We start from the raw sequence: 24451 nt of genomic DNA on the forward strand, positions 1-24451 counted from the left end.
AATAACCCGATGGAGCTGGCCGTGGATCTCCATCATTTTTGGACAATTATCTTGCCGGTGACAGGCCGGTGACGGGCCGCCGGGGGCCGCCGGGATGAAATGGCTTTTCCTTATTAAGCCCGCGAAGGTCCCGGGGGCCGCGCATGGCTCGTAAAGCGAACATCAGATCCGTTTTATTAGCCAGATCTGCAGCGTCAGTGAAGTTCCCGCTCTATAAAACAGAAAGGTCAGACGTATTTCGGGCTCTTTGCCTGCGCAGCCCGGCGCCTTCCACACATGAAAGATTTCTCTTAATCCGCGGCGTTAACCCTCAGCGGCGGAGACGCGAAACGCACTTCTGCTTCTGCGCAGGTCCTCAAGATGTTATCTGATGGGGGTCAGCGAGTCCGTCCAGCCCGGCCCCGGCTGGGATTGTTGCCCGTATAGTAAAGAGGTTGTGGGTCGGTTGGCCAAGCGGCGTCTCATGCCGCCCAGAAACGGTCCATTTCCAGAGGTCAGGGGCCGAGGGCAGTGAGGGGCAACAACATGGCAGGAGACGGGGCAAAGCGCAGACCCCAACATCTGGCAGGAGACGGGGCAAAGCGCAGACCCCAACATCTGGCAGGGGACGGGGCAAAGCGCAGACCCCAACATCTGGCAGGGGACGAGGCAAAGCGCAGACCCCAACATCTGGCAGGGGACGGGGCAAAGCGCAGACCCCAACATCTGGCAGGGGACGGGGCAAAGCGCAGACCCCAACATCTGGCAGGGGACGGGGCAAAGCGCAGACCCCAACACAGGGACCGGTACTGTAAATGCTTGTTGGGGTGACTGTGTGATGTGTGATTTGACGACCCTTTTTGATGGCATTTCATGTAAATGTACGTTCCGGGTGTAGAGATGACATAAATCCCCTCCTGCTGCACACCGTCTACAAAGCCGAGGGACACCGAGAACCAAACGTATAAAAAGAAGCTTCCGTGACAATCCGTATTCTTAGAAGACAGACAGACAGACAGAGAGGGTGGAGGGCAGAGGCCACGTGCACAACGACGCCACACACTCCACATAACGAACAATCGCACAACACGGAGCAATCTGTGTCAGAAATCCCCAAATAACAGAAAACACAATAAAGACAAACAAAAGCCAGCAACGGAGGGGTTTACCGGCAACTCAATATCCCTGCACACCGCCGGCGAGTACAGCCGGGACCGGAGGGACAGAAACCACCGTGGGGTTTACCGGCAGCTCAATATCCCTGCACACCGCCGGCGAGTACAGCCGAGACCGGAGGGACAGAAACCACCGTGGGGTTTACCGGCAGCTCAATATCCCTGCACACCGCCGGCGAGTACAGCCGGGACCCGAGGGACAGAAACCACCGTGGGGTTTACCGGCAGCTCAATATCCCTGCACACCGCCGGCGAGTACAGCCAGGACCGGAGCGCACCCAATGCGTTTCGCAGCGGAAACCACAACCTGCTTCCTTGCTTACAAAGAGGTTTTAGGAGCTACAAAGGAGATACTCGGCGTCCAGATTTATCAATTTACTTAATAATGTAACTTTTATCAATCTGTGCGTGTCCAGCCGTTTAACCTTTTCAGGCCCAAAGGGGGCGCAATATGATGTGTATCATATCTTCTCAGGATCTACGTGATTATTCCTCCCCATTGCTGGTTGTTGTTGATTGGTTCATGCAGCCTTTGCAAAGAAAAACTTCAGGACAGAGAAAATTGATGAGATAATGCTGGATCTGCCACAGGCTGCCACTTCCAAGATATTAACTATGAAACCCAACATCTCCAAAGCAATTTGAGTGATTGGCAAATAAGAAGAAACTATAGTGGGGTTTAATTCATGAATTTAGTTACTAGAAGCTGCGCCGTTTCCCCCATAAATTCTAACGCTTTGGGGTTAAAAATAACAAACAAACAAAAAAAACAGAAGACAAAACCGGAAAAAAAAGAAAACCACAAAAGTTCTGAACTGTGAAATTTATTCTGTTTTACAGATCGAAGGTCATTGAGTTGAACAGAATTCACTGCGTCTGATACAGAAAATCAGCTCTGGTTTTTAAAAATCACTTCATTTGACAAAATACGTGATTTTAAGATTTTACGCAAAAAAAAAGAGAGAGAGATGAGCTGAAAAGGTCCATTTTGAGTCTGAAACAGAAGAAGAGGCAGAAGATGTGACGGGGAGACAGGCTGGGGACGAGAGATCGTTATTAACCCCAAACATGCAGAATTAACCAACAAGCGGAGATTAACGTGCGGAGAGACGCGGACACGGGGAAAACACGGAGAATTAGCGGATTACGCGCCCGCAAAGCCAGCCTCTGTCTGATAATATCCGAATCTGCTCTAAACCACCCAAAACATCGAAATAAAGCCAGTTTTACTCTCACCGGCAGCGATTGGGTTAACTGGAAGTCGGCTGCAGAAAACCGAACCCAAAAATGTATTTAAGTGTTTTGGGGAAAAGTGTCAGTCGGCGGCGGTTACACGCGGATAAGGGGCACGCTGGGCACCCGGAGCCCCGCAAACGGTGACCAACTGTGACCGTTTACTCTAATGGTTCTGAAAGGGTTAAGTCTCAATAGCTGATACCGACCCGTAATTCCTGGCACCAAACCCGTTTAATTTGCCACCGCGGGTTACGGTTAAGAAAGGATCTGGCAGGGATGGAAAAAGCCTTCCTGAACACAGAGTCAGAAGTGATATCGGGGTGAAAATCAGACAACTATTCCCAGCATGCCCCCACGGCCTCATGGGAGTTGCAGTCCTCAGCAGCTCGAGTGTCAGCGGTCCTTTACACGCATGTAACAGGACACGTGACATGCAACAGGACCCTCGGTGCCGTTCACACCTCATGGGGCATGGAGTTCACATCCCTCCCGCCCTGCCACTCACCGTACAGACCACAGCGGTCTCCTTCTTAACGGGCAATACGGAAGAGGCACAGACTTCACAACGTGTGAGTAACTCATGCGCGCGAAGCTACCGGTCAGTACTTTTTATGAAAAGACCTTTTTTATCCCAAATCTCAAATGATATCCAAACGAAATTCTGGAACTTTGGCCTTTTTTTGGAATTTTGAAAGCATAATTAGTAATAATAACAAGCAGCGCTAACGAGGGGTCTCGTGATCAGCAGGCAAGCAGCGCTAACGAGGGGTCTCGTGATCAGCAGGCAAGCAGCGCTAACGAGGGGTCTCGTGATTCGCAGACAAGCAGCGCTGACGTCCGCAGGTAGATGTTATTCGTGTTATAAACACACACAGACGCACACAAATTGCTCCAAACTCAACACAACACTGTTAGGGGGGCAGCGCACAGCTGGTTAGGTCAGGAGAGGGTTAAACGATAACACGGGGGGGGTGATATCACCTTACGGGGGGCGATGCTTCAGCCCAGCAGCGGATCTAGAACTGGAATGTGGAAACACGCTAAAGACAGCACGGAAAAGAGGGGAAAAAAGGAGAAAAGACAGAAGTGATCGCCAAGGAAAAGAGGAGAAAAATATGAAAAATCACAAAGAAAACGGTCATTATCACAGAAACGCAAAGAAACGGGAAAAATGAACCTTATTATCATCCTGGAAATGAACGTTTTAAGAGAAAATAATTCGGTAACTCGCCGTTTGAAATATTCAGGACTAAATACACATTTTTTAAAACAAATATCTGGGATTTGAAATGAAACAGACTGGATTTGGGAGTTTTCCGGGAATTAGGTTCCCTTTTCCTGAAATGTGCAGAACGTTCAGAAATATTACAGCCTTCTCCGGCTCGGGGCTCGGATTATTGCTCTCCGGTTTTGCTGTAAAATTCACAGCGATTTCCGTGTTTTTATTTATTTTTTGCCAATGAATGACGGTTATTCTGCTCCAGTGCAAAACGAGAGGAAATCATTCCAAAATCCCCAAAATAACAACTTCAGCATCGAAACAAAACACAAAAATGATCAAGAAAATAAACAAGTTAAGTGAAAATGTGAGTGTAAAAGGCACGTTATAAAAAGTGGCTTCCTTCGTCCGGGCGAGGAATTAACAATCAGTGCATATAATACAGTGAAATGCTGCACATAACGCTTTACAGAAAATATCATATAAAAAAATGTAAAAAACGGATTAAAAACGCAGAAAATGCACAATATTACGAAATGGTTACGGTTCCCAGAGAAAATCCCCGGGCGGTATATATTTACTTTTTGGCGGCTGCTATAATCGCACCTCGTCGGTCTCTGCGAGGGTTCTGCACCCTGAACGTAAAAGCGGTAAAGCGTTGCTGAGCAGGGCGGGGTGGAGGCGGGGAGCAGGCGGGATGGAGGCGGGGAGCGGGCGGGATGGAGGCGGGGAAAGGGTGGGATGGAGACGGGGTGGGACAGGGTGGAGGCGGGGGTGGGCGGGGCCCCTTTAATGGAGGGGGTGGAAACATCACTCTATTACAGAATTGATTTAATCAGAACAATGCCGCGGGGGTAACTTACATGGGGGTTTCACCGACACCAGAATTAAGATAATAATGGCATTATTTTTATGTATAAACGGACAGTTTGGGCCTTATCTAAATATCTCAAGTTTGCCTAAAGATCGTAATTAAGAAATATGTGCAAAATCAGCAAATATGAAAGTTCCCAGAGTCAGAGGGTTTGAGAAATACTCTGCCACAGCTGTTGTTAGGACTGACACTCCCATCATCCTCGGCTGTGCAGAAGAAGGTTGAAATGTATAAAGAGTTCGGAAATGTAAACTATCGTCCTTCATATTCACGAAATTAATAATAAGAGCCCAGAACGGGAACCTGGAACTGGAATACCGTGACTTACATCAGGTCAGCTGCGGCCAGCAAGAACTACAACTCCTATCACGCTGGCTCTGGATTTTTGCAGAGAAATATAATCCCGTGCAAATTAAACTTTCCTGAAATAAAGCCTTTTCCGTGAAATGTAATCAGACCCCCCCCCATGAAATTACCGCCACGCGTCGGGTGAAATGTCATCGGCAAGTGTTTGGCACTTTAAGCTGAAATGCGAGGAGGCGAAACGGGCTTTTACCCGCGGCACAGGAATCCCGGGATTTGGCCTTAAAAAATTCCGCCACAGTTCATAATCAAACATTTACAGAGATAATAAAAGCGGCAGTCGAGTTACGGCAGTAAATAAACGCAAGCAAAAAGCAGGCAGTAAATTCACATATTTCCCGTCCGCGAAATTCATTTTAAGGCATTTGCGACTTTTGGGGGTAAATTTGGAATATTTCAGATTTCGGAGATTTTTGGAAAGAAATACGACGTTTTCAGATATTTTTTGCCGTATTTGTTCCGCATTATTCTCTGAATAAGGATAACGTCGTCCATTTTTTTCTGGGCCTTTGTAAACATTTATCCCGTCGCCTCGAATGAATTTTCACGTTTCAGGAAATATGCGGAAAAAGCGGAAATTGAAAGGATTGTGTCGGCTGCGTGTCTTTGTGTAGTCAGGGAGATGTCGCGATGGGGTATCAATCAGGAATAACGAGACATCCTGCCCTTTATAGCGGGACCCCTGAAGCACTAAGCCCCCCACACTTCTGTTTGCACCAATGTATGCAAAATGTAAACTAGAAAATTTGGCAAAAGTGCAAATCTACAGTATTTTCTTCAATCAATCAGCGTCTTGGCTACATCTGCCCCGCGGGGGGCGATTTAAATGTTTTTTGACCACAGGGTGTCTTGTACCTGCTGGAGGATCAGCTGCAGCGAGGGGTCGGCTTCCTGGTACATGAGGGCGAGGGTCTCGAGCAGCATGTACAGGAAGGGCAGACCCACGCTCATCAGCTCATACATGTACGTGTAGCTCTGCTCGTTGTCCCTGATATGGCGCTTGGCACCGTGTAGAACACCGTGTGTCCAGGTAGACAGGCGGCGTGGAGCGGCCAGCAGATCCCTGGTCACCATAAGAGGCCAGCTTAGAGATTTCCGAAACAAGGAAGTCATGGTACCTGGTGAGCTCTCGCCTGAAGCGCTGCAGCCGCTGTACGGGCTGTCGGTGGTGACCTCTGCCGCCGTGGCCTGCTCTCTCCTCCATGTCTTATCCTCCTGCAGAAACACGGGCGTCAAAAGTGGAAAGAAGCGCAAAATAACGGGGCGTCGGGGGCAGAAATGGAGATTTTCTCAGCTTGGGATATTACATGGGGAAGACCTAGGGACTTGTTTTGCAAATCACAGGTGTCTTGGCACTTGTAGGAGCAGGAATACGTTGATTCAGTAGACTGAGGTGAAGCAAAACATTTCATGCCCCCCGACTTCCTTCTGCACTATGAAGGGCCAACCCGGGGGACGACTTTCTGTAAAACGTCGTCTGAATGGAAGATTTCCCTAAATAACCGTTAATTGCGGGAAACGGCTGCCGGCCAGACCGGAAACTCTTTGTGCCGCAGAACCCAGGGAAGCAGCAGATAAATCTCTGCTGGGTGGGACACCGCGGGGGGGGGGGGACCGGAGGTCCGCGCACAGCAACCGTTGTTTTGGAAAAATAAAAAACATTGTGTATTAAAAAGAAGCGCCGGATCATTCCGGGCAACGCAGACGGCCTCCCCATCCAGCGGCTCCCAGCGACCTCCTGTATTTGGGAGAATATTCGGCCGCGCTGTGTTTTTTTATGACGCTATGAGAACCAGGCATAATAATAATACTAATAATAATACTATTAATAATTCTAATGATAATAATAATAATACTATTAATAATAATGCTAATGATACCAATAATATTAATAATAATAATAATAATACCAATAATAATAATACTATTAATAATACTAATGATAATAATAATAATACTATTAATAATAATGCTAATGATACCAATAATATTAATAATAATACCAATAATAATAATACTATTAATAATACTAATAACAATAATAATGATATTGATAATAATAAATAATAATAATGATATTGATAATAATAATAGATAATAATAATAATCGTAATATTAATGATATTATCTCTAGCACCGGCGGTTCCGTCTCACCTGAGTCTTTGAGTCAGGCCGTCTTTTCCGCTGCTTGTTGCTTAGTAACGAGTGAGTGAAATGAGGCTGGCAGTAGAATTTACCTGTAAAGGTGAGAGGGAGGGGAATGAGATCGACGCTGGGATAAAACCCAAAGATGGCGACTCCGTCTCCCCGGCTCTCGTAAGAACAGATAGCGGGGAGTTTAGTGCGGGACCCCTGTCCTTCCCGCGCGGGCCGCGTACGCACCTTCCTCCGCGCTGAACACGTAGCCCCCCAGCCGCAGGCTCGTGGAGCAGAAGGCACACTTGAAACACTCTCTGTGGAAGAAGTGGCCCTCGGCGCTCAGACGCTCCACCACGTAGACGCGCTTCTTGCAGAAATAGCACGTGTCGCTGCCGCCGATCCCCGCGGGAAATTCCTTCCGCAGAGACCCCTGAAAAGGAAAGAGCGGAATTAATCCACGTCCTCCACGTCACACGGCGGGGAACGCCACAAATCCACAGCAATCGCACCGCTGGGGAGATACTCTGCAGTAATATAACCCGACAACAAACCGACGGACCACGCCGAGCGCGGTCTGAAGACCCCTAAAGAGAGCGCAATCGCAAACATGACTTTATTACAACCAAAGCACATTCTGAAGCAGAACCAAAGAGTGAACCCGAATATCGAGTATAACAAACGGAAAATATTACAAAGCGCCACTATGAAGACATGCGCCTAACTCCGAGACGACGTGGCACGTGGAATCACAAAGTACCTTTGGAAGAGAGAGAGAGGCAGGAGAGGTAGGAGACTCGGTAAGAGGAGACGACGCAGACTCATCTGGGGGCTTCTGAATGAAACACAAAGTCAGTTTTCGTTAGGATTCTCGGTCGCCGCTCCGGCTCCCGGTTTCCCCCCGCTGTCTCTACGTCGTCGGGGTAATTAGCGTGTGCCGTAGGTTACCGTAACACGCCGAGATCTTACCGTCTCCGTAGGCTTTGCTTTGGGTCGGTGATCATTCATATAAAGATTGACAAGGACCTCAGCCACGGCTCCTACGCCACGAGACACCTTCCCCACAGTCAGCTACCCAGAGACAAGACAGGTGAAGGAAAGAAGAGACTTATCAGATCCACCTGTCTGAGGAGGATCATGGGAGTTGTAGTCTGCAGGTTGTCCGCTCCTTACGTAGAATGTGGATGATCAGTTAGAGGTGGAAATGAGTAACCCAGGAATGAACAGGTTAATGGGACCAAAATACAGAAGCGGCTCCAGGGTCCGGGGCTCTGTTGGTTCTCTTCTATATAAATGTCCAGATACAGCGGATGTACTACAAAGCGCCAACATATTCCACGGTGCTGTACAAAGGGCAACGCAGCATTCGTGTAGACTGAGGGGCAGCGGTCATTCTGCAAAACTGTATCCGGTCATTCCCAGCCCCCAAATATCTACCCACACCCAGTCATTCCTAGCCACACCCCTTCCCCACCCATACAGCCACACCCAGTCATTCCTAGCCACACCTATTCCCCATCCCTATCCAGCCACACCAATGTCCAGTCATTCCTAGCCACACCCTTTCCCCACCCATATCCACACCCAGTCATTGCTAGCCACCCCACCCCACGCATATTTAGCCACACCCATATGCATTCATTCCTAACCACACCCACTCCCCCACTCATATTCAGCCACACCCAGTCATTCCTAGCCACACCTTTTCTCCATCCATATCCAGCCACATCCATAACCAGTCATTCCTAGCCACACCCAGACATTCCTAGCCACGCCCATTCCCCACCCATATCCAGCTACACCCATATCCAGCCATTAAGCACCTCACCCAGTCTGTGCCACGCCTACACAATGGCAGACCACCCCTACACAAGATTACTTACCTCTAAGGGGGGTTTAGTGGATCCCTGGAGTAGCTCTTTATTTATACTTAGATCCACCTCTAAACAGACCCTCCACAGACATACAGTCCACGCCGTGAAACACGCCACGAGCGCACATGCGTGTGAGTGTCATGCAGAGGAAGCGATCCACGCGTGCGCACATATAGACGTACACACGTACAAACTAGGTGGTAAAAGCCCCCGGCATGCGCATCCCGCCGGCACCAACCGCTACGGGTCCGATTCACTAAGGGGTGAGAAACGTGGTGCAGAGATCCGGCGGCGGTCACACGGAGCGGGCAGCGCTTGGTATTAATAATAATACTAAAAATAATAATATAAAATAATTAATCATTATTATTTATAGGAAGGGGTTCTTGTGGTGTGGCTGCTGTCTCTAAGGGAGTTTAACCATTTAGGAGTCGAGCGTCGGGGTCCGGGGGTCCTTGGCTCATCAGATAATGGGAAGGCTGCCCGGTACGGGTGGGAGAACCTGCAGGGGCCGATCACACGCTGCACGGGGCCAAGAAAATATTCATTCAATCCGAGACCCCCGGAGAATAATGTCCGGCCGGCACTAAATCCCCCGCAAAACATCAAAGGACCGCCGTAAAATCCATTTCCCCATCACAAGCATCTCCTTCTGTATCACCCGAAGCCCCCAAATAAATCCCAACGCCCCCCAATTTCATTCGACCAGAAGAGTGCAAACATTCAGCGAGATTCTGAAAGCGAGCGACGCCGCGGAAGGCCGGGTACCCCAATAATTCCATGCAGGAAGCCCCTCTTTGCGATGACATAATAATCCTGCGCGATGTCTGCAGAGGCCGGACGTCTGATCCGCTCCGATTCCTCTTTGCATCCAGGATGAGCGCTGAGCGATGGAGGAAGAAATCGCTTCCTGATCAAACAATGAGACCGGGAGCCGGGTAAACACGGCGGAGGAACGCAGACACCGCGACGTAATCCGCTCTACCCACAGGATGCACCGTGCCCTCCGCACGTCACGGGACCCTCCGCACGCCGCGGGACCCTCCGCACGCCACGGGACCCTCCGCACGCCGCGGGACCCTGCACACGCCACGGGACCCTCCGCACGTCACGGGACCCTCCGCACGTCACGGGACCCTCCGCACGCCACGGGACCCTCCGCACGCCGCGGGACCCTCCCCACTTTCCAAAGCAGTTCCAAGAGGCATGCAGACTAATCATGTATCAGCGGAAAGATACAGTATCACACACCGGCCACTGTGTGTGCACAATGACGTAACAAACACGCCGCCGGCCGGCACACACCAAATACCAAGCCAGGTTCATATAAACCGCGCTGCGCATGTCCAACAAACCAGCCGGGACATGAATTAGTGAAGGTTAGCGAACTGCACACGCGATGTCCACAAACTCAGGCGATGTTATAAAAAACAAACTGATCAGTAACAGGCGTGAAAAACTCTCAAAACCAATCGACGGCGATCAATACCTGCCGAGGGTCAGGGAAGCCAATCTTTAGCTTAGTCACGGCGTCACCGGAGGCAGCACTCAGCGCTAGAACCTGACAACGCAACAAAACCGGGTGAGGAGCCGTGTGCGTGACACACCAACACGCGTTACACGACACGGAAATCGCACGGGGGGGGGGTGTCGCGGTTTGTTAGATGGAGCTGCGGAGGATGACGATCTCTTGTGTCTATAACCAGAGCCGAGATAATCGGATTTATCCAGAACTTTCTGGAAGCACACGGATCGCCCACGTGTTCGGATTATAATCATCTGTAAAAAGAGCGTGCAGCGGGCGTTTAAAGGGACAGGCGGAGAGACCTGCCGTAGAGTCACCCAACGGGATCCACTCCATCCATGCCGGCAGCCATGCGCAACCCCGTGACCCACCAACAGACGGACGAGATTGTGAGCCTGCGCAGACACAGAGATCGCCGCTCTCCCATCTCCCAGAGACGTGGGAAGAGACAGGGAACAAAGGGTTAAAATGAAGGTCCAATATCAGCTGCAGGATAAGTAAATGCGGGGGTCGTACCCCCCCCCGCAGCCCGCTAAGAATGACACTTTTTATTTCATTTGTATTTAGCGTTTCCAGATGATTTTCCACAGCTGCGCGTGGGTCGCAAACAATAACGCGCTGGGAACCGGGGGGCAAGACGTTTTACCCCATTACCCCGGCTTCACGGGAACGGGGGCAATACTTCCAAGTAATAGAAGGGTAGTGAGATTAACCCTTGGAGGGACCGGGACGGCGCGTCACAAGCCTCGGGTTAGGTAGACGGCGGTATCACAACGAGCGAGACGTTTAAAGGAGAAGTACCTTCTTAGACAGAGAGCCGTGGGGAGCGGCGGGTGGAGAGAGCGAAGGAGAAGAGTCAGGAGCGCTGGGGTCAAAGTAGGGGATTGTAGCTGGAGAAGGGGGCAAGTCGGGGGAAGGGAGCTTATTCTGTACAGAGCAAAAGTATAGAGAATGTTATGACATGGAGTGGAAGCAGATAATGGAGGCGATTCGTTAAAATAATTACAAACTGCATCAATATTACAGAAAAAAGCCCAAAATTCAAGCATTTTGTGTCATTCGAACATATATACATTTAAATATATCCAAACCTTTAACGAAACTAAGATCATTCCAATGATTTCCATCCAATGAAAAACGCACAAACATTAACATTCTCTCCATACATCGTATCGATAGAAACATAAAGCTATTATTGATTGTATTAAAGAATTATTAACTTATAGCAATGTACGGGTGATGTCACGATGTCACAATGCTGCGTACGTAGAAAGTATTATAATAACAAATGGGATTTATTTGTACCAAAACCGGGTAAATTTACCATTAGTAACATCCTATCATCGCAGGAGAATATTGATTATTTGAAGCAGGAGCTCCGATGTTTCTCCGCTTACTTTTATTTTCATGTAACAGCGAATATTCACCTGCGGCAAATCCGAGCATCCGAAGAGCGACGCGAGGTGAGCGGCCTTCTCCTTAATGTTCTTTTTATGAAATTCTCTATTTGCTAAAGACTGAGATCTTTTCTGTAGTGAGAAGGAAAGAACGAAAAAGAGAGAGGGAGGGAGAGAGAGAGAGAGAGGGAGGGAGAGAGAGGGAGAGAGAGGGAGAGAGAGAGAAAGAGGGGGAGAGAGAGAGAAAGAGGGGGAGGGGGAGAGAGAGAAAGAGAGGGGGAGAGAGGGAGAGAGAGAGGGAGAGAGAGAAAGAGAGGGGGGAGAGGAATATATAGAGAGAGAGCAGAATAGCGAGAGAGACGGGAGAGAGAGAGAGAGGGAGGGAGGGGAAATAACAGTGCAGTAAATGGAGAGACATGAGACAAAGCCTGCAAAGTGTGAGCGAGCAGCAAAGGGTTAAAGTGTGGATCAGCAGCAGAATCCCCGCCGTTGGCTTCTTCAGTTATAAAGGAGAGCGGAGGTTTGGTTTTAATAAATAAACGATTGGCGGATGTGGGAAGCCCCTCGGGGTATAAAGCTATATTATATATATATATTGGTGCGTCGGGGCTGCCCTGGGGGTCCGACGGTGTACGGGGGGGCGGGAGAGTTAGTATAGTATGAAGGAGAGCGGAGGTTTGGTTTTAATAAATAAGTGATTGTCGGATGTGGGAAGCCCCTCGGGGTATAATATTATATTATTATATATATATATTGGTGCGTCGGGGTGCACTGGGGGTTTATGTGGAATTAGGGTCCGAGGGTGTACGGGGGGCCGGCGAGTTAGTACAGTATGAAGGAGAGCGGAGCGCGCCGGTCACCTGCTGGGCTTTCTCCTCAATGTGCTGGAGACGTTCTAGGATACCAGACAGGGCAAGCGCGGCGGGATAGACGGACGCTACAGAGTCTGCGCCGTCTGCACACACGGAACCGCCGTCTGCTTTAGCTGTAGGCTTCGGGTCCCTGCTCACAGGAGATGGTCCATGGGGGGGCTGAGTGGACACTTTGAGTACCGACTGACTCCGGGCTAACGTCTGAAACTGGGAAACACTGGAAATGAACGGCTCCTCGCACCAGGCTGGTGAACGTGCCACTCGTGCCACTCCGTGTTTCACTTCAAAACTGAGTTCACTCTGCGCAAAGTGTTTTTAAGCGGATAGGATCGCCCTGGGAGACGGATGATCTTTTAACCCTTTAACTACCAGTGGGGTGAAGGCCTAACTCCAACGGTCAACGTCTTGTTTCTTTACCACCGTTAAAAAATACATATTCCTTACAGAGGTCTCGGGGGGGGGACCTGCGCCCCACCAATGCTTCCCGAACGTTAAAAACATCAGAGTGAACCCACTTTTAAAGCTTCGCCAACCGCAGCGTGCAAAGTGCTCAGCCCAGGAGCTCACCTTAGAGGGAACATTTATGCCCGAGAGAGACTCCTACATCTCAAACTCTCCAAATGCACAAATATTCACTCAAACAGGGGGGGGGGCAGAAGCTAAACCCCTCGGCGAGGACAGGAGCCGAAAACGATCTCCTGGCAGAGGGGGTAACAATAAAGTCCTTCCTACCTCCAGACTGCAAATCATTGTGAAGCCCAAAGGGCCGATCCATGCACCGGGAACACCGCGCAGTCACTGCGATTCACGCCACTCGTGCAAAAAGTCGTACCTGCCTTCGGGGTTCGGGCTGAGGTTGGCGGGGAGTTGGATCCGTGGGTTTAGCAAAGCGAGGGTTAACAGGAGGATCATAAGGAGGGAGGTCTGGCGCGGCGTTATCAGGAAGCGCTAAAGCATTCTACATGGATGCGTCGCAATAAAAGGAGCAGACAGAGAGCGCATTAGTGACGGCGGCCGGGTGAGACTCTTTGTGTTAGAGCGTCGGCTCTCAGCAAAACGAAAACATTAACCGCTAAACGGCAACCAGGGGGCGAATCGCGACGCAGTTACCCGTAATGTCCAAATAAAGTATTTATGGAGCACCAACATAGTCCGCGGCGCTGTGTAACCATTAGAGGGCAGATAATACGAATGCTCCTCCCTATTATTATTATTTATTGGTTTATAGAGCGCCATCAGGTTCCGCAGCGCTGTACAAAGGGATATTATTTACTCATTTAATGACTATCCGGAATGTATGAAGAGTCCGCGTACGGAAAGCGCGTAGCCTGTAATAAAGCGCCGTCGGCACATTCTAGAAACATCCGGACGTGTCCTGCGGGCATCGCCTGCACCCCCCGGGACTCACCTGTCTGCGGAGGGAGCTACTGGGTGCATTTTCCTCGAACTTGGCTAATAGCTGCGTGGCCATAGACTTCACTTTGTTCTGATTGATGACCTCCTTGGTGTCGCTGCACTCGCTCCCCAAATTGAGACCCCCGCCTGAGGAGCTCGTCGGCTGGAAGACAAACCGAGAACCCACCATGTCAACCACTCGCGATACGGAGGGTGGGAGGATGAAGTCACAGGGATTGATTTACCCCAGCTGCCCCCGCTAATGCCCCCAGGTCACGCTATGTGCAGCGCTGAGGGGATGTGAGCGTCTCTTAATTCACATTAATGCGGGACCCACCTCATCGGCGTACTGCAGCCCCCTCCGCCTCCTCTTATTCAAATCACTTTCTTCTGGTTTGTTTTCAGCCTAAAAAGTAACAAGAAACGTTTAAAAAAAGTAAATTCACTCTGAGCTCTGCTCACGATTCGGATTTGGGAGAATTGAAGTGTTTTCATTATTTCAGTAACCCTTAGCAACGTATCGCACCCCCCCACACTGTCACCCAAAGGGTTAAACCAGTTCCAGGCCACCCGCAAACCATTAAGAACTAGAAGTGTAATGGGGGGACAGCGAGTGGCATCTGTATCTGTCAGCGGCGGAGGGTCTCCTGCGTTTAATTAGCTCTCCCCGCGTTTCACACACACATGGCTCGAGTTATTACATGTACTCTGCGTGATGAGATTAACCAGATTCACCCTTTAAATGCCAGAGGGATGAGTAATCCTTCACCAAAACCACACGCGCTCTCCCACCGCTACACCGAGAGACAGAGCCCGCCGCGGAGGAGACAGCCTCGCATTACTAATGCCCCATGAGATAAGCGTTGCGTGATTTATCTGGGGCTGAGCGGAGGTGCATGCAATGCGATCGCAATCAGACTGCGGGTCTGAGGGTCTGATTACCGGCAGCTTGTGGAATGCGTCCGGTATAACCGACATCATGAAAGCATCATGACATCACTCAGACACAATGTATACAGGTCACGGCCCGCTTCCTTATACAGGGATATGGCTCCAGTGTTTGGTTGCTATGGAAACGGCCGGCAAACAGCGGAATTAGGTGCCTTTTCCTGTTATTTTACACATGATGTCAGATCAAAGCGCCCGGCTGCCTCCTGTCCGCTGATTTCTTTCCCAAACTCTTCATTAACGCGATAAATAAACATGAACGACCCCGACGTGCCGGCCCGAGCCGGCGGCTGCCAGATCCATACGTCTTTATACACAGATTAGGGGTTTGGCACGAGTCCCGCAAGCTGGATAACATTATACGGCAATGACAGCATCCTCACTCCCACTAAGACGAGCCAGCCCAAGGCTTCAGGATGGGAAGAAAGCCTTCAGAAATGTCATCGTTTTTGGCTAAATCTCATTTCTGGGATTATTTTTACAGACTGATATCTCCGCTGCCGACTCGGCTTTCGGCCTGCGCTCTTACCTTCGGGACCCGTTTCCGTGGTAACGTTAAATTGAGGTAATTATTCAAGATCAAGTTTGATGGTTTGGAGAAATATCTGTCCTCATTCTTTCCGTTTTCTTTACTCGAGGAGTCTGTGAGAAATAAAAAAATAAAAATGAGGCTTTCTTACACTTTGCGGTCATGTGATATATAGTAGAGTATACAGTATATAGAGTGGGTGTGGTCAATATATGGAGTGGGTGCAGTCAGTATAGAGTGGGTGTGGTCAGCGTATGGAGTGGGCGTGGTCAATATATAGAGTGCATGTGGTCAATGTATGGAATTCTAATTGTAGGCCGGGGTTGGATTAACAAGGTGGTGTTTGCCCAAAGGGCCCTAGTGGCAGGAATACTGGGCTTGTGCAAGGTAATCTGGGAGCCCAGATAGGGCCCACTTGCTGCATGGGGCCCCTCTCCTGTAGAAGGGGTACTTGCAGAAACACTGACTCCATTTTGGACTCACTATTAGTGAGGAGAGAGCCAGCTTCCTGTTTCCTGTCATGTGACAGGATCTGCCGGTATGAAGCAGCTTTATTGGTCACATGATGCAGTTAGTCAGAGGGGAAGATGTGCGGATTACAATGATTACTGCGTGAGGCTCCACAGCCTGCAACTACCGGAAGAGAGATACTCTGCAGGGAGGAGCTACAGGAAGAGAGATACTCTGCAGGGAGGAGCTACAGGAAGAGAGATACTCTGCAGGGAGGAGCTACTCTGCAGGGAGGAGCTACAGGGAGAGAGATACTCTGCAGGTAGGAGCTGGATCAGTGTATATACATATATTTTCTACTTTACTCAGAGAGTAGTAGATAAAGTGAACAGTCTCCCAGCAGCAGTGGTGGAGGGTAATACAGTGAGAGCAATTAAACAGACATGCGATAGACATAAACAGTGTTCCCTCTAAGCTGTGCGCGCGCATAGCATTTTTAGAGAGCGCACACGTCCAAAAGTTGTGCGCACAACACTTTTTCCCAATAAAAAAAAAATATATATATTTTTTTGATACTTTATGCGGTGCGGATATTGTGCGCATATAACTTTGGCTCTGGGAAAATTTTTGCACAAGAGAAATTTTCTGCGCACGCCACCTAAGAAAAATTAGATGGAACATTGGACATAAAGTTTCCTCACTATCTGACCTGACCAAACACTGCTAGGGGTTTAAACTCCTTACATCAGGAAAAATGGCCGACTGACGCGGATAAGAACCGTTCAGCCATCTAGAGTCTATGTTTCTATGTCAGACTCTCGTTAGCCATTTGATGGGTTTTGTGGCCCCTTCCTGTGGCCCGGTCCCCTTTGTATCAGCTCTGTCCCAGGCGAAACCCGCGACTTCCGGGGCACTCAGGCATCTTCTTACATATACTCTTGTGTGGCCCCCGTGGTTATGAAGGGGATCTCAGGCCGTGTCATTGAAATGTAAACGATTTGCCCCAGAAGGGCCGCTCACCGGCAGGTCTCAGCGGCGTCACCCGGAATAATTCATAGAACTTGGAGAGGTACAGCACCATGCTGAGCTTGTCCGGCTCCTCGGTGGCCGCCATCTCCTTCCCCGTGGTTATGGGAGAAATCCCAAACTCCCTCTCGGCGACATCAAACGCCAGCTGGTTGTTCCCGACGGCGTCTTCCTCGTTCAAAGAGCCGAAATCGCTGAGGGGACAAAATTATTCAGAGGAGGAACGGGACCCCGAGGAGCTCGCGATCAAAAGATCACGTGGCAAGAAGGAAGCGTTTAACACATGAAAGGGGGCGCGGGGGACACGGAGTCCGCGCATGGAGACACCGGAGAGACTGCAGAAAACATTACAAGATAGCAAGAAGGCCAAACGCTTAAATATTAACCCTTAATGTGCTGGCTAGAGGTCTCAGGACTGACGGCTTTTACGTGTTTAATAACGGAGGGTTTTTTAAAGGCTCTGCTTTCTAAACGAGCGCTGGGAATACTTTCTGTGATGGACGGAGGCAACGGGGCCGGCGAGGTGACTCGGTTTAAGCGAAGGATCTCGGCGACTGGATAAACCAGATATAATCCCGAGATCACACAACAAGCCGGACCCCGAATCATTCAATGTGTTAATTATATACCCCCGATCCTGGAGCAATTCCCTATGGAGGCGTAAGCGGCCCCAAGAGAACCCCCCCCGTTACGAGTCTTAAGAGGTAACTCTCCTCAGCTTAGCCTCAGACGCACATGACGGGTGCGCATGGGATCCGCTCACTTCTGCCACCGCGTTCCAACACTTTAATGTGAATTGCCCCCGCTGCCTCCTGTAGAGACTCGTTACTGCACTTAACGTGACTTAACTAACAACACGGAAGTGTCACGCTGCTGCATCGCAATAATGGCTACCCCCTCACCGGCGAACCGTCACTCGCATGCGCCTCGTTACTTAAATACCAACCCTTCTGCATCATTGCAACTCCCTGCTAACTACCCCCAGCACTGCCTTTCACCCCTCCAATTAATCCTGAACACCTCTGCCAGGACTTCTTACCCCACCGTCTCCATCTGCTGCCCCCGGTGCCAGTCCCTCCACTCTGACCTTAATAGCCCCTTTGCCCCTATCTTCAGGTACTCTCCTAGTCATGCCCTTCGATCTGCCCCTCTTCTTCTTCTCACCCCCCAACCCCCTATTAGACTGAAGTGAGACTGGGGGATCTCCCGTGACGTCTTACATGAGATCCGGCCGGAAGCTGTGTATCAGGGCGCACAGAGCCAGCCCGTTCCTCCATGACTTGGTGAGGTCGGTCACGGTGACGCCGCGGTACCCCTCCGTCTGCCTCTGACACCAGGTCAGCAGCTTGTTGGGTCTGATGTCTGACTCTGGGGGGGGGACAGAAACGGAAATGGTTCTCAGTAACAGGACTCGGGGAGACCGAGCGGGACCCGGCGTGGATACGGCCCCCACGTACCGTGTCTGGTCAGGCCCACCGATCGCCTGACGGAATTATTCCTCAGCAGGGGGCACAACTGTAACTCGCTGGTGAGAAATAGGTGCTTCACCTGGGCAAAAAGTAACAACAGTGATAAAAGGGTTAATGGCTGACACATCACACATTATCAGTGATAATCAGGGGCAATCAGCAAAAAGCTTCCATTCGTTTCCATGGTGATTGCTCCAGATTAAGAATACTTCATATTGTTGGAATTGTCCGGCTCGAGTTCCGTTGACTGCAGAGGTTTTTTGACTGCTAAGCAGAAGCCGAGGCTTATTTTTAGACCGTTTTAACTGGGATACGGCTTGGTGTGATGGGTGTCACCAGCGCCTCAGACTGGGAATGCGGGGTTTACAATCTTTAAGCAAGCGGCCAGGAAAGCGGCTAAAACGCGGAAACAGACACATTTCTGGACACGGCTTCCTTGAGATTCCCTTTTAAACCTTGCGACGTGATCCTTGCCCCCTAATCACTTAAAGGGTTAATTGAAGGCTATTAATGGCAGGCGGCAGCTGTCCAGATAGCGTGTCCGGAGCTCCTGCTGATCCGAGGTGTTGTTTGTGACGTACGGGCGAGGAGCGCCTTTCAACATGAGCAGAAGATTTCAGACGGGGTTAAATATACCCTCGGCCAGATGGGAAACCCATCCCGGGGAACGGGGGGCTTTATTTGGAAAGAGTCAGGAAGGAGAAGCAGTTCCCTAAATCCGGACCTAGCAGAGTCCGTGGTGTGAGCACGAACGTCATAAACGCGCCAATAACCCTAATATGACGGCAACGTCACTGCTTCGGTAATACTGAGGGTGACTGCAAGGCTTGAGGTTCCGGGAGTCCTGAGCGTTAACGATTTGAGGGTAATCTGCCTACAAAAATAACCCAAATATGCTGAAATTAGGAGTCCCTAATCTGCGGGTCCACCATGTTTCGGTGCCTTTGGAGTGGGCTCTAGAACCCTGCTGGTAAATGGTACGTTTGTAGGGTTCCCCTATAATTCCGAGACATGTTTCCGGTTTTATGTAAAGATACTCAGAAGATCCCCGTTAAATGTCTCAAAAGACGCGACGCTTCCAGACGCAGACGGACGGGAATACAGACCTGGTGGGGTCGGACGCAGCTGGAGTTGAGGTTGGGGTAGCGGGTCGCGGGGTCGATGGTGTACTGCTCAAAGTTCTTGCTGATATTTTCGGGGGTCGTCTGGGGCAGCAGCCGGTACAGACTCTCTCTGGTGGGAGAACAGAGCGTTACTCGACGCACGCGATGCGCTCGCCGTTTGATGTCTGCTTTTACGCCGGCGTTAACCGGACTCAGAGGTCCTGATGAGTCAGACACGGCACGAGGTCCATTACATGATGTCATCGCTTTGTGTTTTCACTTAATTTTCCCTCAACTTTAATCTACTCCTTCACCACAAAGCGGTGATGTAACCCGTAATCACATATATTATCCCAAACCTCTCTTTTTTTCCCTTTGATATTTGACATGTGATTTTCATAACCACAGACAAGCGATTCAGGAATGAATCAAACTCTCTCATAATCCTCTCGCCGGCCCTCTGGGAACATCTCACATCTCCAAATCCGGCGTCCAGAACCACCCTGCGTTCAGCGCACATTAACTTAATGCATGTTATTATCGGCTTGTGATATACATCAGGTGATATATTTCATATACGCCTCCGGCATCAGGACCCCATCCAAATACACACGTTCTAGACGTCTCACCATCTTCTGGAGTCCCTGCTAACTCGGTCTGCGTTCTCTACGTTCAATATCAATAGATCAATTATTGTACTGCGCTGTGGAGTATGTTAGCATTCCGTGTGACTCCAGATTCACAGATTATGCAAAAAGGTGAAACTAAGTCTTTGGAGAGCCGCGGGATCCGCTAACAGAGTCTCTATGTCTGCGATGTTCTGGGTATCGATGAATTACATAACTTTTGGGCTTAATTACTAAAAAAGCCAACAACCCAACACTTACCGTTCTGCGATAATCTCAAGCGGAGGGGTGCCGTGGGCCCAGCTTTTCACCATCCAAGCCGTGTCAAACGCCGCCAAAAAACCACGGGCGCAGCCCGTCCCCATTGGCCAGAACGGCTGCAAAACAGAGAGTCAACATGTGGGGTACCTTACAAGATGAGCCGATACCCCTGGCTTCTCTTTGGGGGTAATTTAGTCTTTTTCTGGTTTGATCGCTAAATGATTATAAAGAGCGTTCTGTTCTATTTTTTATTTGAATAAAATGGACATCTTTTTCTCTCTCAAGCCAATAATCATTGAGATTATTCCAGAGATTAATCAATACCTCCTGATACCGCTGCAAACGGAGGCCAAGCGATTGCTCCGTATTCACTAAAGAAACCTTCTGTAGCGATCATCGGAACGTTCGCTGCTGGTAGATACAATGTATCTGGCCCAGGACCGGCAGCGTTGATGTCATCAGGTAAACGTGACCCGACGAGCAGCATTCTCCGCTCTGCCACGAATATCTCAGATGCCGCGACGCGGTTTACATACCTGATCTGTCTAAAAATTCTGAGCTTTCTCGAGAACACAGAGATTACGTGGGGAGAGGCGCTCTCTCCCGTCACGCGCAGTCCACGCGCTCTCACCGAGATCTACTCACCTCTAACAGACTGTCACCGACCAGAGCGACCAGCAGGAGGTGTCCGTGGCGCTCCCGCACCAGTGCCGCGTTTTCCGACGCATACATCGACGTGAAGTCAAACATGGCCACGTCCGGCTGCCCGTAGTGATTAATCGCGAAATCCAGAGACGGCAGCTGGTAATTGGTGGCAAAGTCGGCAGCCTCCCGTGCGTAATTCTGCAGGTTATCCTGGTCGACGTTCTCGGAGCCGAGGAGCATCTCCGCATCGACGTAATCCTGCAGGCGAGACACGCGGGTTATGCGGAGGAGAAGTACCCTGAATGTTACGTTCCTTAACGGGCTGCCTGCGCCTTCCGACCATAAACGTGCCGTGCAGAGCTGTCCAAATGGGCCAGAAGAGAGGCACAAAGGACTTTCCGTGCGCTCCAGCCTGACCGAGGGCTTTATGATATTACAAAGAATTAAGAAAGATTTAAAGATTCATGAATTATAACGTCAACAAAAATCTCAGCATCTGAAGAAAGGCAGAGTGCTATTCACAAAACCTTTAGTCAGAAGAATCCGCCGGATGCCAGGCGCTGGCCCAGGGGTTAGGGCAAAATCCCACCGGCGTCACCCCGACTAACCTAAAACTGGATAAAAAGACTTGGAACCAAGAAGCTGACCATCCCCGGCCGAAGGAAGTCGTTTGGAGTCGGGGTCTGGCATTCACAACTCCTTTAATCCTGGTTTATCCCCATCCGCTCAGGGCACAGAGATAAAGCCAGGGGCGCTGGGTGCTGCCCTCCCTGCCCTACTATTTAAACGTCCCAAATGTATGTAAAAATGCAGAAAACCTGATGTTTAACCGACTGCTTTACATTATAAGAAGAAGCCGCCGGCTCCGGATACACCTACGTTAATAATGACGCCTTTGTCCAGAAGACTCTGCTTCTTGGCAGTCATGACGAAGTAGTGAGTGCTGTCCTTATAATACACGATGTTTTCAAGATCAATCCCTGGAAACAGAAGAGAAAACAGTGAGGAGAGAAGCTTATTTCCCGTCCCCGCTTCCCCTCTGCAGATATGAAAGGCAGCCGCGAGTAAAGTTTATTTTAGGGAGGAATCGGGTGATTACAGGACGTTTATTGTAATAACAGAGTCGTAATAACATGGGTTTATACCGCGGGAACGCACGGAGCGCTAATAATAACGTTCCCACACAACCCGGATCTTTAAACCAAATGGCACCGTGGCAGACGGGCGCCACGTCAAAGCTTACAGGACCGCGTTAGAATTGCAAAGGGCCACAGGCAAGCCACCGGACCGGGGTCCCTGTCATGGACGTGTATTGCTCTGTGCGTCGCACGGCTGGCCGTATATAACACGCATGTGGCACCCGGTGTTACGCGGGAGGCAGACCTGTCTCCTCTTTCAGGTCCTGGAAGAATTTCTGATTGAAGATAAAGGCCACGCCGCTGATTTCCTCCACTTTGGCCTCGGCCGTCGTGTTTCTGTTGATGAAGTTGGCCGTTATAGCGATGGCCAATTTCCCCCGAAATTCCTTCCTTCGAAACCCTGAAAACAGAATTGACATCAGTGGTGGGAGCAGAGACCCCCTAAAGGCTCGCTTATACAACTAAAATCAAGTCTGGTTCTGAGCCGCTGGGGAGCCAAGCCTGTCTGATCGATTTGGGGTGACTGGCAGCGATACGAAGCGTTCCCTCGACTCAAAGTTTGAAAAATGTTCTATTTTTTTGAAGAGGCATTTGAGTGAAATTACAGAAAAAGCGTTTATGGCAGGAAAATAAACCCGCGTCACTCGAAGAGTTAAACCTTTATGTCAACAATAGTTCAGTGAGCTCTCTCCACGTTAGTGTTTGATCTGCCTGCTTGGGTTCATTACCCGGTCCGTGCGGCTGGATATGTCTGGGCAGAGTATCCACCCCCAGGTTTACCGCACCCGGCTACACCTTGTTAAATAACACAGATCGGCAGCAATAGAAAAACAACTGGCTGACGGCCCGTCAGGTGCTAACCACAGGGCAGACCTTCTTAATTCTGATACAGATACCCCCCTCTGCCTGCTTTTGTTGAAGGAAAGTAAACAAGAAGCACGATTTCCAAATCCGCACCCGATGAGTAAAATAAATCGTTTGTATCTGTCGTCCCTTTAAATAGTTAAAGGTTGTTACCCTCCAGGGTGTTCCTGCGTCCGTCTGCACCGATGATGACGTCAAACTCAAACGCGGACAACGGGTGATCGTGGGGGGTGAACTCGGCTCTCCATCCAATTTCTAAACAAAAGAAAACGTCAAGTTTTATTATAGTTTATTTGATTATCAGAGAAATTATCGGGGGGGGGCTGTTCCCCGAACACACAATTTAAAAACCTTTGTTTAAATAACCCCGGGGACGCCGATATACAAGCAGGAATTTTTTTGCATGAATCGAGAATGTATAAGCCAGTCTTTAGTATTTGTTTATTATCATTTATTTATTGCTTTTTTATTTATTGCGATTCTACGCACCGTATAATACTACGTTACGGCTTTCTCTGAGGAAGCCGGTCATGCTGCGCGTTGCCAGTTAGCAGTCTACGATTTATCCCCTGGTGGCCCGCCGGGTCATTTACATTTTCTCGGTAATCTGCATCCTTGAAAATGTTCCGAAATTCCATTTTGTCATCGCTTTCTGATCCTCGGGAAACCTTAGAACCGCTTTCCATCGGCTCCCATCTAAAATTATCTCATGTGAGCGGGACAGCGTGTGACGAGAATGCTGGTCCTGGCGTCACGCTGGCACATACACCGAGACACGGGCCGTCCGTCCGCGCCAAACCCTGCACGCTTATCAGCCCGCTGACGCAACCGGTTAGCATAATCACCGGCAACTGTCAAAACTGCTCTCCCCGAAGCCTGCAAGATTGTTCCGAAAGGAGGCCAAAGCCTCCGAGGAACCTCCCGGCCTCATTAACCTCTTCTGTGCCGGACCTCGTGTGCCCTAAATGCTAAACTAAACCTGGATTTTACCCCAAAACAAAAATAACATCAACAAGAATAACCAATAATCTTTATGGACATAAAAAGTGTTTTCTAGAGTTTTTAATTCTGGAGAGAAGGTCTTTGGGCTTCCTGGGAACTTCTTGTTAATTTAAGGAGATTCTAGCGTTTATCTATTTTTATGTTTAGATGGACGGCCTCCTCGCTAACGTTACGGGGTCGGTTTCTGTGTTTCTTAAACTTTTGGTGACGTGCTGGCGGCCGGCGGCTGCGGATAAATACACTTTTTGTGCCGTCTCCCTCTGTAATCATCGCCGGACGAACTCGTGTACTTTGGATTTTATGCTCATACCGGCGCTACCGGCGTTTGCCTTTAGACAGATGAA

General features: G+C 49.7%; 1 protein-coding gene across 4 annotated transcripts in view; it reads right to left on the reverse strand.

Annotated features, from left to right (window-relative positions):
• Positions 1-1968: 1968 nt before the first annotated feature.
• Positions 1969-24451, reverse strand: part of MICAL2 (microtubule associated monooxygenase, calponin and LIM domain containing 2) — a 45319-nt gene continuing 22836 nt past the window's right edge. The window contains exons 5-28 of one of the 4 annotated variants that reach the window (XM_053448958.1): positions 23259-23360; positions 22486-22641; positions 21982-22082; positions 21103-21360; positions 20458-20573; positions 19574-19700; positions 18456-18546; positions 18219-18366; positions 16993-17192; positions 15523-15635; positions 14383-14451; positions 14059-14208; positions 13483-13608; positions 12639-12857; positions 11809-11910; positions 11183-11308; positions 10346-10417; positions 7952-8053; positions 7743-7817; positions 7229-7415; positions 7001-7083; positions 5965-6061; positions 3372-3430; positions 2022-2148 (exon numbers count right to left, since the gene is read on the reverse strand). In XM_053448958.1, coding sequence (XP_053304933.1) covers positions 3390-3430; positions 5965-6061; positions 7001-7083; positions 7229-7415; positions 7743-7817; positions 7952-8053; positions 10346-10417; positions 11183-11308; positions 11809-11910; positions 12639-12857; positions 13483-13608; positions 14059-14208; positions 14383-14451; positions 15523-15635; positions 16993-17192; positions 18219-18366; positions 18456-18546; positions 19574-19700; positions 20458-20573; positions 21103-21360; positions 21982-22082; positions 22486-22641; positions 23259-23360 — 2861 coding nt within the window. In that variant the 3' untranslated portion in view covers positions 2022-2148; positions 3372-3389. Of the gene's footprint in view, positions 2149-3371; positions 3431-5964; positions 6062-7000; positions 7084-7228; positions 7416-7742; positions 7818-7951; positions 8054-10345; positions 10418-11182; positions 11309-11808; positions 11911-12638; positions 12858-13482; positions 13609-14058; positions 14209-14382; positions 14452-15522; positions 15636-16992; positions 17193-18218; positions 18367-18455; positions 18547-19573; positions 19701-20457; positions 20574-21102; positions 21361-21981; positions 22083-22485; positions 22642-23258; positions 23361-24451 lie in introns of all 4 variants that reach the window. The other 3 variants (XM_053448960.1, XM_053448957.1, XM_053448961.1) reach the window with 3 other exon arrangements.

The sequence above is a fragment of the Spea bombifrons genome, chromosome 10, assembly GCF_027358695.1.
Source record: "Spea bombifrons isolate aSpeBom1 chromosome 10, aSpeBom1.2.pri, whole genome shotgun sequence".
In the NCBI taxonomy this organism is placed as follows: Eukaryota; Metazoa; Chordata; class Amphibia; order Anura; family Pelobatidae; genus Spea; species Spea bombifrons.